General features: G+C 56.7%; 1 protein-coding gene across 1 annotated transcript in view; it reads left to right on the forward strand.

Annotated features, from left to right (window-relative positions):
• Positions 1-19,296, forward strand: part of SERINC5 (serine incorporator 5) — an 85,999-nt gene that overhangs the window by 46,938 nt on the left and 19,765 nt on the right. The window contains exons 3-5 of the mRNA XM_062212497.1: positions 13,062-13,240; positions 13,569-13,651; positions 14,738-14,831. Of these exons, the coding sequence (XP_062068481.1) occupies positions 13,062-13,240; positions 13,569-13,651; positions 14,738-14,831 (356 nt within the window). The remainder of the gene's footprint in view (positions 1-13,061; positions 13,241-13,568; positions 13,652-14,737; positions 14,832-19,296) is intronic.

Raw genomic sequence — 19,296 nt, forward strand, 5'->3', positions numbered from 1 at the left:
GCCCTGGCTGTTGTCAACATCCCCAGGGGGGTGGCTTGGGGGTGGTGACCCAGCAGATGGGAGCTTCCCTGTCTGCCTGCCTGAAGTAGATTGCAAAGGAAAAGGAACAGGTGAGAGAGTAGTTCCTGCTGCACCTGTTGGATGCACATGTAACCTGTGCGTTGAAGGCAGTGACACTGCAGGTTTGGGTGCCTGAGGGAGACAGTTGGGGAAGGAGCAGAAAGGAGGGCGCTTTCTGGAGCCCAGCTTGTGCTGGAGAAGGGAGCTCAGGGCCTGCCAGGCCTGCAGAGCTCAGCCAGGCTGGGTGGGAGGAGCCTGAGATGCCACTCACCCCTTGGATTCCTTTTCTTTCCCATGATCCCGCTGGCCCCAGGATGCCTGAAGATGGCTGCATTTTGTATATTTTATATTCTCAGAACCTAGACTTAGGCGAAATACCGTGAGGTGGGGTGTATGGAGTGGGGGAAGGGCTTCTGGTCACGTGAGACCCCTGGCCTTGGTGCTGCGGTGGGATGTGCATCTGCCGTAAACGCCAAGGCTGCCACCAGCTTCAATTTTTTTTTTTTTTTAAGATTTACTTATTCTAAAGACAGAGTTATAGAGAGAGGTATAGACAGAGAGAGGTCTTCGTCCATCTATTGGTTCACCCAGATGGCCACAACAGCCAGAGCTGGGCTGATCTGAAGCCTGGAGCCAGGAGCTTCTTCTCCCACATGGGTGCAGAGGCCCAAGGACTTGGGCCATCCTCTGCTGCTTTCCCAGGTGCATTAGCAGGGAGCTGGATCAGGAGTGGGGCAGCCAGGACTTGAACTGGAGCCCATGTGGGATGCCGGCACTGCAGGCCGGGGCCTTAACCCACTACGCCACAGTGCCGGCCCCCACTGGCTTTATTTTGATCGCAGTCTTTTGTTCCTTCTTTTGCTTCAGAGGGCGTCAGGCTTTGTGACCTTGCAGGATCTGTCTCTCCTAGACTCTGTGCACCTTGCTTCCTGCCAGTGGGATCAGGCAGTTCCCCTGTGAGCACTGCCTGCCTGGGGTGGCTGCTGTCCCCGGGATGATGTCACAGGGTAGAGCAGGCTTTGAGGGAATGTCCAGGCTCTGGGAGTGGTGGGCCTTGTGGCTGCCCTATCTCCTCCATGCTGTTCTCTCTGTAGAATGGACCAGAGTCAGCCAGACCCACCCCCAACTCGCCAGACCCACATCCGAGACCGCAGGGGAGCCTCTGTTGGATACCTGGGGGACTCCTTGCCCAGGGTCTACTTGGCCTGCAGGCTCTCGTTGGCAGCAGGGTTCTGTTTGAGTGTGGCTGCCGGTGGCTGTTGGGGACCTGTGCTGGGGTTGGAGACCCCTGCGTCTGAGTGTGCGATGCACCGGGGGTGGGATTGCTCGGATGGCCCGGCAGCCCCATCCTGAATGTGGAGCCCCCGGCCGATTTCTGTCCCCTGCGGTTGTGTGAGGGCTTGGGCTTCCCTGCCCGCTGCCTGGGCTGTGTCCTGTTCTCACCATATGCCGCAGGCACGGCCCCCTCTCAGCTGTGCCTTAGCCGCTGCCGCGTGTTCTCCCCGGGCAGCTCGCACCTGTCGGGCCTGATTACTCCTCTTCGTGGGGCCAGGCGCACTTGTCCTCGGGCAGTGCTGGGGACACGGACACAGTCTTTCTCCATCACCCCCTCTCTAGGTCCAGGCTGAGTGCGTGCTGCCCACAGACAGGCTGGGGCGTGTCAGGCTTCTACTCCGCCTTCCACGTGGTCGTGACTCAGCCAGGCCAGGCTCCCCCACGTTCTGTGCTCTGTTCTCCTGTGCCCGGCTTCCTTCAGATTTCCTGACCATCCTGGGGAACTGAGCGTGCCCTCTGCTCTGTCTTTCTCCCAGATGGTGCCCTGTTGCAAGTTCTGGGGTCACCACAGTGCAGCAACCACAAATGAACACAGGAGCTACTTTCTTTAGAAACACCTTAGTGATATTTTCTAAAAGATTCATGTATTGATTTGAAAGGCCTCTCGTTAGAGGGAGAGATGGATCTTCTGTGCTGGTTCACTCTCCAGATGTCCTGAACGGCCAGGCTGAAGCCAGGAGCCTGGAGCTCCATTTGGGTCTCCTGCATGGGTGGCAGGGGCCCAAGTACTTGGAGCCATCTTTGGCTGCTCTCTCAGGTGCACTAGCAGGGAGCTGGATCTAAAGTGTGTGGGATGCCGGCATCGCAGGTGGCAGCTTAACCTACTGCAGCACCACACCAGCTCCCTGATTTTTTTAAAAAACATATTTATTTGTTGACTTGAGTGTCAGGCAGAACTGCTGCTTCACTCCCCAGATGCCTGCAATAGCTGACACAATGCCAAGGCCAGGGCCAAAGCTGGGAGCTGGGAAACGGGCGAGGCCTCACATGTGCGTGGCAGGAGCCCACCTACTCCCCTGGCGCCCCCCGGGTCTACATTAGCAGGAAGCTGGAGCCAGCACTTGAACGTAGGCGCTCTGATAAGGGGTGTGAATGTCTTTAGTGGTCCCTGGAGTCCACGGGGCCTCGATCCAGTATGTGTGAGACCCTGAACTCCGGTAGCTGAGCTGTTTGATTCCTGTTTTTAACCCAAAGAGTTTAGAGGATCATAGTGTAGGTGCTGTGTGAGGGAGGCCAGGGATGTGACACTGCCTGCAGGAAGGTCCGTCCCTCAGGGGGCCTGGCCAGTGAGGGCACGGGGGACGGTGCACGCGTGGTGGCCGGTGCAGCAGAGATGGCCACGGCTTTCTGGAGGATAGAACTCTGACCACGTCGTTGGAAGACGTGAAGGTGCTAGGACCCCGTGTGCTGTCTCTGCTCCCGCCCCCACCTCGCTTCTGACAGGTGGAGCCCCGACTAGCACCTGGGGCCAGGAGCCGCATGGAGCTGGCGCTGGGTGTCCTTGCGGGGCCACATTCACAGGGTGGCCGTGGAGGCCCTCAGGGAGCACCCCTTCCTCCATTCCTCCCCTTTTTTCTGGGTGCAGTGTGGGGAGAGGATTCCCCTGTCTTGGGCTTCTCTCCCCCACCTGCTTCCTTCCTGGTTTGACGCCAGAAGCCGAGCTCCAGGGAGCACTGCCGGTCTGAAGTAGAAAATAAGGAAGAGCCGCAGACACTGTGTTTTGTTTGCTCCGGGGCTTTGCGTGGGCAGCAGAACCTGCCTCAGGCTGTGTTTGTGTGGCCACCTCTTCAAAGCAAGCAAGCACCCCTGGAAACTGCTTCTCTTTGACCTCAGCACTGGGAACCGTGTCCCAGCGCAGAGTGCTGGGCGTTCCCGCTGGGGCGGGCCATCGGTCTGGCACTGAACAGGGCGTTCACTGGGTCAGTGTTCCAAGAGCTGTGCTGGCCAGCCGTAGCTGCGGTGGACCGTGTGGTGGGTGCTCTTTCCCAGGGGCACCTGCAGTCCTGCGTTGCTGTGGCACACCTGGGTCAGGTGTATCACGGTGCAGGGCTGAAAGTGAGTCCCAGCTGAAAGGCTGTCACCCCTCTGTAGAGCAGTGAGGGCCACTCTGCCTGCCCTGTGGCTAACTGGGGCACCTGCAGGGAGCTGACAGCGGGTGCCCTCCCCTCCCAGGAGCATTGGCCCTGGGCACACGTTCCAGACAGCTTCATCCCCAGTCTGCATTCCACACATACACAGCCTCAGGTGGGAGAAAGCAAGGAGACCGCCTCTCCCTCCGCGCCCCCTCCCTGGGGACCCAGCCCCCACCCGCAGGACTGGGCTGGGGTGGGGAGAGCCGGCTTGCGCTTCTCTGAACTGACGTGTGTCCTGCAGAGTCTCGGTCTGCAGCAAGGCCAAGGAGGTTTGGTGATCGTCCAGCAGCAGTGCGCCTGCCAAGGGAGCGGGGGAACAGAAACCGGACTCCTGCCCTGCTCTGTGAAGGGCCCGCCCGCCCCCGCAGTCCTCTGGGAGCCGCAGATGTTGGCTGATCTTTCAGGGTTGGTTGAGAAAGGGTGGTGAGAGGTGGAGGGGTTCCCGGCCCTGATCATTCGACACCTTCCCTAAGCTTGCTTTATTTATTTATTTTTAAAGATTTATTTATTTTATTTGAAAGGCAGAGTTATGGAGAGGCAGAGGGAGAGAGAGGTCTTCCATCCACTGGTTCACTCCCCAATTGGCCACAACGGCCGGAGCTGCGCTGATCTGAAGCCAGGAGCCAGGAGCTTCCTCTGGCTCTCCCACGCGGGTGCAGGGGCCCCAGCACTTGGGCCATCTTCTACTGCTTTCCCAGGCCATAACAGAGAGCTGGATGGGAAGTGGGATAGCCGGGACTCAAACTGGCACCCATATGGGATGCCAGCACCGCAGGCGGTGGCTTTACTGCCACAGTGCCGGCCCCTCCCTAAGCTTCTGACAGAGGCCTCGAAGCAGCCTTCAGGGCAGAGTACAGGACCTGTCAGTCAGCGGGATGTGGGTTGGAGGGGACAGTCCAGTGGCCCAATGTGGTGTCCGACCTGGTGTCCACATGGCCCTTATTGAACTTCATACTGTCCCCAACGCGTGAGATCAGTGTTGCTGGCAGTATTAGGATAGACTCCTGCAGTTGTTCCACTCAACACTGGTTGTTGGTGCAAACTCTATGCTTTCTTTATAAATTTATCCTGAGTGTGAATGCTTAAGAAAAAACGTATATGAATTTGGGGACCACCTGCTATTTCAGGCACCCACGGGGGTCCTGGCAGGGTGCCCCCAGGGAAGGGGCCGACAGCAGTTCAGTCTGGATCTTCGATGGTGATTGTGTTGCTTGGTTTAACAGCCACGCCATGCACTCATTCCCATGTGTGTGCTGGACGTACACCAGTGAGTGTGTGGCTCTCGGGCAGGTGAACCCCTGGGACCCTGGGACGCTGGACCTCAGGCTGGGGAGGAGCCCTTGACGGCCGGCCAGCGGGTTTGAGAGTTGGAGCTGTGCCAGCTCAGCCTCACCCTGGCAGCCTTGGGGTCACGGGAGAACCCCAGGGCTTGCTCCTTGACCTCTGAGGGGACCGAGAGCCCAGGTGCATTGGCGCTGTGCTTGTAGCCGTGTTGGGCTGGGTGTCGCTGGGGTTTGGTTTGAGGGGTCAGGCTGTCCCTGCAGTCAGCCAGCGAGTCAGGTTCGGCTTCCCACTGTGTGGGTTTCACTTGTGGCTGCACAGGCTGTTTGCGCGACCTGGGTGAGGGTTTCTGAGCCGCAGAGATGAGAGCCCTGGAAGTAACCGAGATGAGAGCCCTGAAAGTAACAGATGTCCTTGCCCGCCCCTCCCACCCGCTCCAGAAAGCCCTCCGTGGGCAGATAAATTCAGGCGCTTGATGTGCTGCTCCTGAAATGGCTCGTGGGAGGTCTGCAGCTGGAGCGGGTAAGCCTCACTCCGGCTGCAACAGCTCCGACGAGGGCGCATCTGGTGGGAGATGGCGGAGGCCCGTGCCGGCCTTCCGCCTGCAGAGCCGGTCATCACCCTTGCCCTTGCCTCTGGCCTGCTGGTTTGCTCTTCAGCAGCCGGGGTTCCCCCAGCCTCTCAGCCTCTCCACCTGCTGGTGCAGGTGTGGGTGTGTTCCTGTGCAGAGCCAGTAGGTGAGCCCTGCGGCTGCGGACCTGCTGTGGTGCAGCCCTGACACAGAGGCTGCAGCGAGTAACAAGTCTGAATTTACATGAGCGTCCCCGGGGCTGGGGTCTGCTGGCTGCTGTGTTACATCTGGAGCACCACGTGTTGGCGTGCAGTTACGACCTTTCTCTCTAAAGGAGAGACTGGGGAGGAGGGCCTATGCTTTGTGTGAAGGAAACCCAAGTTCTTTGTAAAAAAATATTAATTCATTGATTTTTAAGTTATGTATTTGAAAAGGGAGACGTTCACCTCTCAAATGCCTGCAGCAGCCCGAGCTGGGAATTCAGTCTGGGTCTCCCACATGGATGGCAGGGACTGAGCGGTTTGAGCCTTTACTGCTGCCTCCCAAGGTCTGTATCAGCAGGAAGCTCGAGGTGGGAACCAGAGCTGGGAATTGAACCCAGGCCGCTTTTGTTCTTAACCAGTGCCTTAAGTACTGGGCCAAGCGCCTGCCCATTGTTACTGTTCTTTTTCTTTTTTTTTTAATTGGTGATTATTTATTTGAAAGATAGAATGACAGAGACAAAGATCTTCCATGTGCTGGTTCACTCCCAAAATGGCTGTAACAGTTGAGACTGGGCCAGGAGCCAGGAGCCAGGAGCTCCATCTGGGTTTCCCATGCAGGTGGCAGGGGCCCAGGTACTTGAGCCTGCAGCACTGCCTCCCAAGTGGAATGGTGGGGGTTCAGGAGGTACAGAGTAGTCCGTGCTCTGATTTGGGGTGCAGGCGTCCCAAGCCGTGGCGACACCAGCCCTTGTTTGTGTTTTTGAATAGCTCCCAGGTACCCAAGGGGCGTGGGAGCTGCTCACGGAGAAGCCAGCCTTGACAGAGGCCACCCAGGGAGGGGGAGTGCTCCCCATGGTTCCCATGGCTCAGGCAAAGCATCCTGAGGAGCACAGATGAGTGGGATCTGAGAAAGGGGAGCTCCAGCCCCCAGGGGAGCGGGGAACCTGCAGGTCCAGTTCTTCTGGTTTCCATGAGCCTTGCCTTTCTTCCTCTGCAGCTTGGTTTCTTCCCCTGCTGTAGCAATGTGCCATAATGGAATGTGTGAATAATGGGCCCTGCTGATAACACACTTTCTCAGCGCTCTCCAGTACCGTGGTGATGGAACCCTCTCCCGCCTTCTCCTCCGCACTCTGTAGGAGTCAGAGGCCCTCTGTGTTCTTGCAGCATCTGGGACCGTGGCCAGGGTGACCAGTGGGCCTCTCTAGCTGTTCCCTTGTGTAAGTGTGTGCCTGAGGCTGAAGGTGATTGAGAGTCATAGCTAGCATCTTCCCTGTGTGGGCAGAATCAAGGGTGTCTCCTTTTTTTAAAAAAAAAAAATTTAAAACATTTTAAAAAATTTATTTATTTATTTGAAAGGCAGGGTTACAGAGAAGCAGAGGCAGAGAGAGAGAGAGGTCTTCCATCTGCTGGTTCACTTCCCAAATGGCCACAGCAGCCAGAGCTGCGCCAATCCGAAGCCAGGAGTCAGGAGCTTCTTCTGGATCTTCCATGCAGGTGCAGAGTCCCAAGGACTTGGGCCATCTTCTGCTACTATCCCAGGCCATAGCAGAGAGCTGAATTAGAAGTGGAGCAGCCAGGACTCAAACTGGCACCCATATGGGATGGTGGCACTGCGGGCGGGGGCTTTACCTCACTGCTCCACAGCACCACCCCATCAGGTGTCTCTTTCTACCTGTCTTCCCCTGATCTGAATACAAATTGTGTCTACATGTTAGAAATGTTCTCCCTGATTGATGAACCTAGATACACTTTTTTTTTTTTTTTTTGACAGGCAGAGTGGACAGTGAGAGAGAGAGACAGAGAGAAAGGTCTTCCTTTTTCCGTTGGTTCACCCCCCAACGGCTGCTGCGGCTGGCGCGCCATGGCCGGCGTACCGCGCTGATCCGAAGCCAGGAGCCAGGTGCTTCTCCTGGTCTCCCATGCGGGTGCAGGGCCCAAGGACCTGGGCCATCCTCCACTGCCTTCACGGGCCACAGCAGAGAGCTGGACTGGAAGAGGAGCAACCGGGACAGAATCCGGCACCCCGACCGGGACTAGAACCTGGGTGCCGGCACTGCAGGCAGAGGATTAGCCTATTGAGCCGCGGCACCAGCCCAGATACACTTTTTAAAAAAGATTTATTTAATTTATTTATTTGAAAGAGTTACAAAGAGAAGTTGAGGCAGAGAGAGAGGTCTTCCATCTGCTGGTTCACTCCCCAGATGGCCGCAATGGCCAGAGATGTGCTGATCCAAAGCCAGGAGCCAGGAGCTTCTTCCAGGTCTCCACGTGGGTGCAGGGGCCCAGAGAGTTGGGCCATTTTCTGCTGCTTTCCCAGGACATAACAGAGAAGATCAGAAGAGGAGCAGCTGGGACTAGAACCAGCGCCAATATGGGAAGCACTCCCTGGGGTCACAGAACCCCAGGGTTTGCTCCCTGACCTCTGAGGGGAGGTCACTGCACGTGGGGGCTCTACCTGCTATGCCACAGCACCGGCCCCCAGATGCACTTCCATGTTGGGTCCTGCTCAGTCTGTGAAAGAAAGGTAGGTTAGGGGCTGGCATCGTGGTGAGCAGGTTAAGCCACCACCTGCAATGCTGGTATCCCATGTGGGTACCGGGTTCCTGTCTCAGCTGCTCCATTTCTCAACCAGCTCCCTGCTAATGCACCTGAGAAAGCAGAAGAGTCTTGGCCCAAGTCTTTAGGCCCCTGCCACCCACATGGGAGACCAGGATGGAGTTCCAGGCTCCTGCCTTCAGCCTGGCTCATCACCAGGCTGCAGCCATTTGCAGAGTGACCCAGTGGATGGAAGACCTCTGTCTCTGCAGCTGCCTTTCAAAGTAAATAAATAAATCTTTAAAAAGAAGGGCAAGTTAGGGCTTTTTTCTGGAGCTCAGTTCTTGTAGAGGTGTACCAGGGAAGGACCCACCTTGCTGAAGGTGAATCCTTTGGCTGAGTAAAGCGTCAGTCTCCTGTGGTGCTCCGTTCTACCTGGCTCCCTCCCCTGACAGATCGTTCACAGAACCAAGAGTGCCTTGGGATTCAGGGGGGTCCTGGGCAGCTGCGCCGGGCAAGGGCTGCGCTGGGATTATCTCGTTTTACAGAGGGGGGAGCCGAAGCTTGCTTGGGTTAGCAGTGGAATTGAGACCACAAATCCGTGTGAGCCGTTTATCCTGACTTGATCCTTGGTGGCTTTGAGCTTGACTATTTTAAGTGCTGGGAGCTCTCAGAGGCCTGTCCAGAACCAGCACAGACACTGTGTGTGTGTGTTTATGTGTGTGTGTGTGCCCAGAGCCCGACTTCAGAGGCAACACCCTTGGCGGGCACGTCCTCTTGCCCCACAGCATAGAGTCTGTGCGGTGTGTGTTTTCTTTTCCTAAAACTGGGCTGGAGTTTAGAACAGCAAATATTTAATCAGAGCAAATTCTTCCCCTGGCTAAAAACTCTTGCAGCTTGTTCCACGTGGAGTGTCTATGCCTAAAAATACTCACTGCCTGTCAAAGGCTGAAATTGCTGTGTCACCCAGGCAGCATAAAGGGGCTTGGTCGGCGCTCGCAATGGCGGATGTTGGCCCACTCTTCCTGGTGAAATACACAGGGCCACACACCACCCTATGGCGAAGCGCCAGGGCCCTGGGCGCCGTGAACAGGGGATGCTCACGCCTGCTGGTGTCTCCTTCCCGAGCAATGGATCCCGCAGGAGGCGAGGAGAGCAGCGGGCTTGGGGAGCAGTGGTGCAGAAGAGGCTGGGGGAGAAAGGAGCTGTGCAGATGACAGGCCAGAGCCGGAAACCACCCTCTGCCTGCTTGGAGGGGTTGTAGGAGCCCCCAGAACCGGGTCTGCTAGCCGGACGTGCAGGAAGCCCATCGCTGAGCCCGGGGCAGTGGAAGCACGGAGGTGTTTATTGCAAAGCGCAGAGCAGGGAGCCCGCCAGCTGAAGGGTTAGGGGTGAAGCTTCTTACAGAAGCTGGGGCTTGGAGGTGTGTGTGCAGCTGCTGGGGATGTGTTCAGTTTCTGGTTGGTCTCCAGTGCTCATGACCCTTCTCGGGCTGGTCGGCAGTACCGAGTCTTTTAGGAAATGTTGATGATGGCCAAGTGGGCTTGTGTCGGTCTGAGGGCTCCCGGCAGGTGGTGGCTGTTTTATGCCCCAGGCCTGGAGGTTCTCCAGATGAGACCGAGCCTCAAGCTGTTGTCTGTTGGTTAAGACCAAGGTGTTGTCGAGAATATGAAGATGTCTGTTGGGGAATTAGCAACAGACTGGGAAAGCAAATGACCGCATGAGTCCCATGATGAGAGCCGTGCGGGGCCAGCGGCACCACTTCCTCATTTCAGGGACTGGCTTTAGCGAGTGGCAGATTTGCAGTCTGCAGTCACTACACCTGGCGAGGACCCTTTCAGACAGGGAAGGAGCCGGGAGACTGGGCCCTGAGGGTGTCTGGCGCTTGCGCCCCAGGTCCTGGGTGAGGTGCAGGTGCTTTGGGAGGGGCGCAGACAGAGTTAGTGATGCTGATGGAGTGGAACAGAGAAGGGAGGGGAAACAAGAGCTGAACCCCATTCAAACACACTGGCAGTTGGGCCCCATCAGGACGTGTACTGCCCCATGTCCTGTCCTCCTCCCTGCGTGGCGCCCACTCCAGGCCAGACACGGGAAGGACGCACCTGCCTGTTCCTCACCCGCCACGCCCCTCCGCCCTGCAGGACGGAGAGCAAGCAGGGTGCCCCCAGGCGCCACCCTGCCTGTCACCAAGCCGCACCCCCGCCAGCGCCTTCCCACCTGCCTTCCTGCCTCAGGTGTGGCTGTGGCCACCGTGTGCCAGGTGGCAGCTCCGGCTCCGTTTCCTCCTTGCCACAGTGCTGAGCCAGAGACCTTGCCTGTCTGAGGCCTCAGCTGTTGCCAAGGAAGAGCTGTTCCAGTGTAGGCGTGAGTGTTGAGACATATGCAGTCTGGGCGTGTCCCAGGCGCTGCGTGAGCTGCTCCTGGACGGAAGCAGTCACCCGCTGCTTGTGTGCAGTCGGCGCTGGCGCAGGCAGCATGGGGCGTGGTAGGGCAGGCAGGCTCAGCCTTTTCCGCCCAGCACTCCGGGACCTCTGTGTACCGGGGAAACCGACAGAGGGTTCACAATGGAGCGCAGAGCTCGGATGCGCCCACCAAGACACCCTGCACAACGTGTGTCACTCAGTGCAGTGGGCGCCAGGAGCTGCCTGCCCACTGCAGGCTGTGTCCCGTGTGGACGGTCCCGGGGAGCAGTTCTTCTGTGAAGAGCCCCTGTCCTTGGCAGAGTGGGCGTCCCGGAGAGGAAGGTTGTGTCCCCTGCTCTGGTTTCCTAACGCTGCCTTGGGAAAGGGCAGTTTGCAGATCTTCTGCGTACAGTCCCCCTGAATAGCCAGTACTCTCAGGAGCAGTCAGGGCAGTGTCCCTGGCCCGAGAGATCTTACTCCCCTCAGTGGCCTGGCTATAGTAACAGGCCTCCCTGGTCCTCTGCGTCTCGCTCGGGGGGAGGATCTGCGGTTTTAGGGATTTGCTGGAAGCCAGGCATTGGACTTGCCTCCGCGACAGCCTCACATTCGGAAGTGGCCTTTGTGCCTGAGCCACTTCGCAGCAGTGTTTGGGAAGCAGATGCGGTGACGGCCCTGACTGTGTGGGGTGGGCAGTCGAGCCCCCTCTTCCTGTGCCTGCGGGGTCTTTGCTCCAGGAGCCCTGGCCACCTCCGTTGTTACTTTAAGACTTTCTGAAGAAGAACCCGAGCTCTTTACCACCCTTCAGCTCTGAGCCCTGTTTGGAAACTGCCAGTGTTGGTCTTGTGAATGGCAACCTTAACGTGATTTTCTAACTTACTATTTGGTCCTGAAGATTATTCAACTTTGATGTTGATAAGAAAGAGTTTTGCATCAGAAGGCGAAGCCAGGGTCGCCAGAGCCTTCAGCCGTGCGGGGCTCTGAGTCCTCTACCCAGGGAGGGAGCAAGGGGCGCAGCTGGATGTTGGCTAACAGAGGAAGGAGAGTGCTGGCAGCCTCTGTGCAGGCCTGGCCAGCTCCCTGCCATCTCCCCACATTGCATGTTGAGGAATGGCAGCCTTAGCAGCAGCAGTGGGGAGACTGTGGTCAGCGGTCAGAGACACACGTGGCGTTATGTCCCGTGGTTCTGGCTCGTCCAGCCTCGTCTGTCTGGGCGTCTCAGTGAAGTGTCTTGCTGCTCCTCATGGTCGTGCTGGGTCTCTAGTCTCCGTTTCTTAACTCGCAGGGTACGGTTTCACTGCCTGTTCTCACTGAGCAAGAATTTGATGATTCTGCTAACGTGAGCAGATTCTCCACCGAATCCTTCTAATTGGACTGGGTAAACCACCGTCACATTGACCGGATTGGAACCCGTGGCGAGCTCCAGTGGGTCGAGTTGGAGGGCAGCAGTGTGAGAACAGATCCCGAGCTCCACCAGCAATGAAGACGCACGTGCAAACAGCGTGCTGGGTTTCACCTTTCTAAAACCTGGATGGTCAGGCAGGGATAGCAGAGTCTCAGATTCCTGGTGGGACTGGGATTAAGCTGGTGCAGCTTTTGAAGGTAGGATTGGACTTTATCCCTTGAAAGTGTAAAACGTGGACACTGCCTGTCTCCTAGCTCAGGAGTCCACACGCATGACAGCACACGTGTGATGTAACCATGTGCACATGCATGATGTAACCGTGTGCACATGTGTGATGCAACCGTGTGCATATGCGTGATGTGCACATGCGTGATGTAACCGTGTGCACATGCGTGATGTAACCGTGTGTGTGCGCAGCGGCATTTGCTGAATGACAGCAAGAGGTACAAATGACACAAAAGCCGCCACTGGACAGAAGTAATAGGATCGGCGTGTGGCAGTGACTCCGTGGCCTGACCGAGGTGCCCTACGGCAGTTACAAAGAGCGAGGTGGTGGTTTGTGTACTTGGGAGGGAAAGCTGGCTTTGGCCTGGTCCAGCCCTGGCTCTTGAGACCATCTGGGGAGTGCTCTAGCATATGGAAAATCTCTCTCTCTCTCTTTCTCTGTATCTCAGCCTTGCGACTGAAATGAAAAGTTAAAAAGCTAAAAAAAAAAGTTAACTGATTGAAAAGATAAGACTGTATATCTGTGTCTATAGTGCCATCTGAGCATGTGAGTGTACTGTGTATATGCGGCATGTACATTTATATACATTGTATAGATACATTGTACATATACACTATCCATACACTGTATACATTTATACACGTGAACTAACCAAAACACACTACCTGCCAAGCTGTGACTGTTAGGTGCATTGGTGCAGGTCAAGAACAATGTGCTCCTCTATTGCAAAGGTAGCTTGGAAGTTCTGCTGGCTCAGGAATCCTCTGGGGTAGGTGACAGCCGAGTGCGAGGTGTGGGCTGTGTGCTGTTCTCCCTCTTGGTCTCTTGCCCATGCGGTCCCTGTGCCCAAGGGGTCTTAGCTTGCAGGCCGAGTGAACGACCCAGGTCAGCCTGTCCGGAACCTTTCTCCCCAGATCCCTTTCTTTGAGGACATCTGCAAAGGCATCCGCGCTGGCGACAAGTGCGAGAAGCTGGTGGGCTACTCGGCGGTGTACAGAGTCTGCTTCGGGATGGCCTGCTTCTTCTTCCTCTTCTGCCTCCTGACCTTGAACATCAGCAACAGCAAAAGCTGTAGAGCCCACATTCACAACGGGTGGGTCCACGGTCCCCTCTGCCCCCTGCAGGCTCCCTGCCCTTCCTGCAGTTGGTTTGGGGGGCCGGGGCAACTTCTGCTTGTCACCACGCCTGGGGCGAGGCCTCCCTGGGTCATCGGGTCATCCTCAGCCCTGCAGGGTCAGAGGCTGCCTGAGGCTGGCTAATGATGGGGTGGGGGCCTCTTCAGTCCCTCAGCTCCTGTCCATCTGGGGACAGCGCCACCAGTGGAAGGGTCAGGCAGGACACCGCTTGCCTCCCAGGGGGCTTTGTCCTGCCCGGAATCGCACTGAAATGCCCTTCCTCTCTCTTGTCTTGTTCCCTTGCAGCTTTTGGTTCTTCAAGCTGCTGCTGCTGGGGGCCATGTGCTCCGGCGCCTTCTTCATTCCCGACCAGGAGACCTTTCTGAATGGTACTCACCGGGGCTCTGGGGCGCCGAGACTCACTGTCCTGTCGAAGGGTTCGCCCAGATAGTCCAGGTTGCCTTGATGTTACAAATTAGGGGATTTCCTGCCTCTCTTGCCCACGCTGGTCCTCCCCGCCTGCTCACGCCCCTGGCCGTGTGACAGTTCTAAGTTGCCAACTTGAGGGACCCTGCCAGCCCAGGGGCGCCGTGCCGTCTCAGCACTGCCCAGGGGGCACCACGGGGCTTTGAGCAACTGAAATGTGCTGCGGCTCCCACGGATGGGCTGGGCGCCTCCCAGTCTGGCTCTAAACCCACCTTGCAGGAAGCTGTGGGACGTCGAAGGACCAGCATGCGTGGGTTTCCAAGTCACCCTGCCTCAGAATGAACGTTATCTTGTGATCCAGTTTTCCATGAGCTTTTTGAAATATCCTCATCCATTCCTAACTGATAGAGTTTTTACCAAAGCTCATTTAATACAAAGGCTTCCATGGTAGCCGACACGGGGCCCTTCCTCGTGTGAGAAGGCTGAATTTCAGTGGCTCAGGCGGAACAGTGTGCTTAGGGTGAGAAGGGCCCCGGAAGTCCCCTGAGCCACCGGGCAGTTTTTGTAGAGAGCCATGAGCCACGCGACGTGGTCTAGCCACAGCCCTAGCGTCTTTGGGGCGCAGCCGGGAGTAGCCCTGAGCCATGGTCTGCCCAAGTTTGAAGTCCTTTTCCTCACTGGACTCTGATGACCCCTCCCCCAATACTATCTGAGACTTGCTGGTCCTGGCAGCTGTTGTGGCTTCTACACTGTGGGTCCTCTAGGGCTTCTGGAATCGCCACATCTATTGGGGGGGGGGGGGTCCAGCTTGAGTGTGGACATTGTGCAGCCGGTGTCCTGTGTCCTCTGCCTGGCCGTGCCTTTGACTGGCCCGAGCCTTCCCCCTCAGTAGGGCAGGGAGCGTAGAGCCCACCCTGTCGCGTTGCATCGCGGCATGGCCTGAGCGTGTTACAGGTGCTGTGGGCAGGCAGTGGTAGTGAGCTGTGCTGAGGGCTCCCCTGAGCTAAACACGGGCGGGCGCCTCACCGCCCATGGTGGGTCTCTTGCAGCCTGGCGCTACGTGGGAGCCGTCGGAGCCTTCATCTTTATCTTCATCCAGCTCCTGCTCATCGTGGAGTTCGCACACAAGTGGAACAAGAACTGGTACGTGCCTTGGCGACAGCGGAGCGGCCACGGCTCCAAGTCGGTCGCGGGGACGCTTTCCCTTCATGCTGCTCCCGTGGGCTTCTCTCATCCATCCACCCTCCCTCCCTGCGTTCGATTCTTCCTCTGGGCCCTCTGGTTCGTGTGCTGTCAGCCAGTGCTGCACGAGCCACGCTCAGCCCCATAACCAGCACCTGCGTGAGCCACGCTCAGCCCCGTCACTGGCCCCTGTCTGTGCAGTCTGGCCCAGTGGGTTCCTCTGAGCCGTGCTGAGGGAGGGACAGCCCGGCCGCGGAGCTCTGGGGCCGGTTCTTGTGATTCTCTGCCTCGCTCGCTTTACTTACTGCTGTGCCCAGGAAGGCTCTGTGACTTTGTAGCTTTGTAGACATCATTTTATTTTACACTGAATTTTTTTAAAAAAGAAAAGCGCTGTGGGAGTGTGAATTTATTTTCATCCTGGACTGAACGAGTCTGGCCAAGCCTGTCAGTCCTTTTTGTTCTGGATGTTTTCTTCAGCTCTGGTAGTTGTTTTATTTTCATTTCATGTTCTAAAGAGCGGCAGGTGTCGTGCGGCGGTCAAGCTGCTGTTTGCAGTGCCCGGCGCAGGTCCTGGGTCCCCCGCCTCCAGTCCAGCTTCCGGCTGATGTGCACCTTCAGGCAGGTGAAGCCTGAAGGACTTGGGTCCCTGCCACCCATGTGGGAGACCTGGATGGAGTCTTGGGCTCATGGTACTGGCCCAGCCTGTCAGTTGTGGGCATTTGGGAAGTGATCCAGCACATGGAGCATTCTCTCTCTCCCTTTCAAACAAGCAAACAAATAAATAAATAAGTAACATTAAAGATGAAGTGAAAAGGGGCTGTTGTGGCACAGTGGGTTAAGCCGTTGCCTGCAACACAGACATCCCTTATGAACGCTGGTTCAAGTCCTGGCTGCTCCACTTTAGGTCCAGCTCCCTGCCAGTGCACCTGGGAAAGCAGTGGAGGACAGCCCAGGTGCTTGGGCCCCTCCCACTCATGTGAAGGCCAGATGAAGCTCCTGGCTTCTGTCTGATCCAGCCCCACCCAGCCATTGCAGCCATTTGGGGAGTGAACCAGCAGATAGAAGATCTCTTCCCTGTCTCTCCCTCTCTCTGTAACTCTGCCTTTGAAATCAATCAATCAATCAATCAATCTTTAAAAGAGAAAAAGATGAAGTGATGAGATACAGTTGCCATGATTGGGAATGATATTGATGAGAGAAAAGATGTTCGTCATTTTGTTATTGGCAATACTGAATTAATACAGCCAAATGCAGCCACTTCTAAAATGTTCCCAGCGCCCTGCATAGCACAGAGCTGCACCGCAGGAGGTCGTGGGATTTTAAAAACTTGGTCCCCGCAGCGACGCGGATCGCGAGTGTGAGTGGCGCTGTCGAGCAGGGCGCTGGGCGCTGTCTGCAGTCTTAGCCATTCTTGGAACCTCACAGTTTGCGCTGTGGTCTCCCTGGGGTCCAGTCCGAGGCAGCTGGGCTCTCTTACAGAGGAAGCCGGCGGGGGGGTTACTGTGCTTTCACACACCCCTGTTTTCTTAGCTGTGTAGAAGATGTGCCCATGACAAGGTGCAGATGGTTTCAGCTGACTGAATACCACTTTTTCTGTGATAATTCGTGATGTAACGTCACTATGAAACCATCCTCAGATTTTTGCAAATGTCCTTCGAGTGGGGACCTCACGTTGAGATATTTGCGTCTCTCATAGCGGGTTTCTGATTGGCCCACTGGAGAACATGTTCCTTGAGAACTAAACATCATGTTTTGATGGACGTCGCTGAAGCCACTTCCTGGGTCTGATGATCAGTGCCAGGTTCTAGCAAGTATTTTGGGAGCTTCTGATTGCTTTAGAAACTGCTCAGTGAGAATGACCCAAGACCTTGGCAATGGGAGAGAGAAACAGAAGATGGAAAGAGAGAGAGATTGCATGCATCCATCCATTAGTTCACTCCCCAAATGCCCACAGCAGCCAGGACTGGTCCAGGCCAAAGCCAGGAGCCTCAACTCTGTCCAGGTCTCCCATGTGGGTGGCAGGGGCCCCAGCACTTAAACCATCACCTTCTGCCTCCTAGGCTGTGCATGGAGCCGAATCAAAAGTGGAGTCCCCAAGACTTGAACTGGTTCTCCAGTTTGGGTTATAGGCGTCCCAGGTGGCAGCTTAACTCACTGCCCTACACCTCCTGCCCTGCAAGGAATGTTGTTGCAGTTTTCCAACTTGGAGACCTGAACCCCAGCAGATCCTTGCTGCCAACATATTCATTGTTGGTTTGTACACCTGAAGTTCCGACTAAGCTAGACTAAGCACTGGCCAGATCTCCCTCTCCACCCCAAAGAGATTTATTTGGTTGATAGCCAGAGTATGAGCGAGGAGAGAGGCGAGAGGGGAGAGGAGAGAGGAGAGAGGAGAGGAGAGGAGAGGAAAAGAGAGAGAAGGAGGTCTTCTATCTGCTGGCTCACTCCCCAAATGGCTGCAACAGTTGGGGTTGGGCCAGCCTGAAGTCAGGAGACCAGGACAGAGCTGCCATCCCGTGTGGGTGGCAGGGGCCCAGGCACCTGGACCCCCCTCCACTGCCTTCCTGCGTGCCGTAACAGGGACTTGGGTCCAAAGCTGAGCCGCCAGCATTCTAACAGCACTCGGATGTGGGATGCTGGCATCGTAACGTGCTGTGCCACAGCTTGCAGCTGGACAGGCCGGCCCAGGCCACATCCTGAAGGCCTTGGGAGGGGGCATTGAAAAACCTTTAGTTTTTTTTTTTTTTTCTAAAGATTTATTCATTTATTTAAAAGGCAGAGTTATATAGAGAGAAAATAAGAAAGGCAAAGGGAGGTCGTCTGTCCTCTGTTCACTCTCCAAATGACTACAGGGCTGGGCCAGGCCAAAGCCAGGAGCCTGGAGCTTCCTGCTGCTCTCCCACGGTGGCAGGAACCCAAGCACTTGGGCCATCTTCCACTGCTTTCCCAGACACATCAGCAGGGAGCTGGATCGGAAGCAGGGCAGCTGGGACTTGAACCTGGTGCTCCTGTGGGATGCTGGTGTCGCAGGTGGCAGCTTAACCCACTGTGCCACAGCGCCCTAGGCTTTGGGTTTTCAGTGAGACAGGAGGGTGCTGGAGAGTCTTGAATCGAGGAGGACCGAGAGCTGCTGTGTGTTCTGTGTGAAAGGGGGCCAGGGTGTGGGGCACGGGTAGCACAAGAGCAGGCTTGGGGGCGGTGCTGGGTTTGGGATGCTGAATAACCCCCATGGAGTGAATAAACCATTGGCTGGCAGCAATCTGGGGTTGCAGCAAAGGTTAGTGCTGAAGCCGTGGCTTTGGGACTGCAAGCATGAATTAGCTCTGTAAGAACCCGTGATGGAGAGGTGTAGTCAGGAGAAACAGGGCCCCTTGTCCTGCTCGTGTGTCTGGAACTCCTTCTGTCAGCCTGTCGGTGGCCAGCGTTGGGCTTGGAGATGATTTCTCCCTCCGAGTCTCTTTTCCCGTGTCCTTCGTGCACCTGTTCCGTGGCTGCGTCGCGCCGGCTGGCTTTCAGGGGTGCCGGGGGGGAGGTCCTCATTCTGGCCTGTATCCCCTGATTCCTTCATGTCTGGCCACAGCGACTTCTCCATCCCTGAAGTATTTGAGCCGGGCCGCCTGCACCCTTGCCTGTCTTGTGGACGTGTGGAGCAAGCTGCCTGCCCTGGGAGGCTCGGGGCGGAGAGTGTTTCCAGCCAGGGCATCGACGGTGGCCCCGGCCACTCTCAGTGCCGTCGCCTTCCCTTGGCAGCGAGGAGCAGGCTCCTCCCGGTTCTGAGCGGTCTCTGGACGCGCACCGCCGCCTCCTGCACGTGTTTCTGCAGGCTGGAGCACACTGCGGTCCTCCCCCCAGGCTCCTGAGGACGTCTGCTCTCCCTGACCAGTTCTCTCTGCCCTGTTGAGCACTACTTCCCTTTAGTCTCTTGCTAGGTTTCTGGAGGAGCCATGCTGGTGCAGATCCTCCCTCTCAGCTTGGGTGGGAGCGAGCACAGGGCGGCCAGCCTCGCTCCGAGGAAGTCCCGGGAGAGGGGACAGGCCTCAGTGAGCAGAGCTGCTGACGGCGCTGGTGGGAGGGAGAGGCCGGGGCTCCTCCAGGCTCTGCACTCAGAGAGAGGACTTGAAGAGAACCCCAGCGGAGAGCCGCTTTTTCTTTAACATTTGAATTGGCCTATTTGAGATGCAGCAATATGGTGCTGGACATAGAGGGAGAGTGGGCCACGTCCCACTCCTCAGATGCCCACAAGAACCCCAGAATGGAACCCAGGGCTCCCGTGTGGAACCCAACTCCCTGAGCCTTCACCTGCTGCTTCCCAGGGTCTACGTTAGTAGGAAGCTAGAGTCAGACCCATCGCTCCGATGTGGAAGGCGAGCATCCTAACAGCACCTGTAGGATGCTGAAGGTCTGGCTCCGGGAGCCACTCTAGCAT

This window comes from Lepus europaeus, chromosome 15 (assembly GCF_033115175.1).
Source record: "Lepus europaeus isolate LE1 chromosome 15, mLepTim1.pri, whole genome shotgun sequence".
In the NCBI taxonomy this organism is placed as follows: domain Eukaryota; kingdom Metazoa; phylum Chordata; class Mammalia; order Lagomorpha; family Leporidae; genus Lepus; species Lepus europaeus.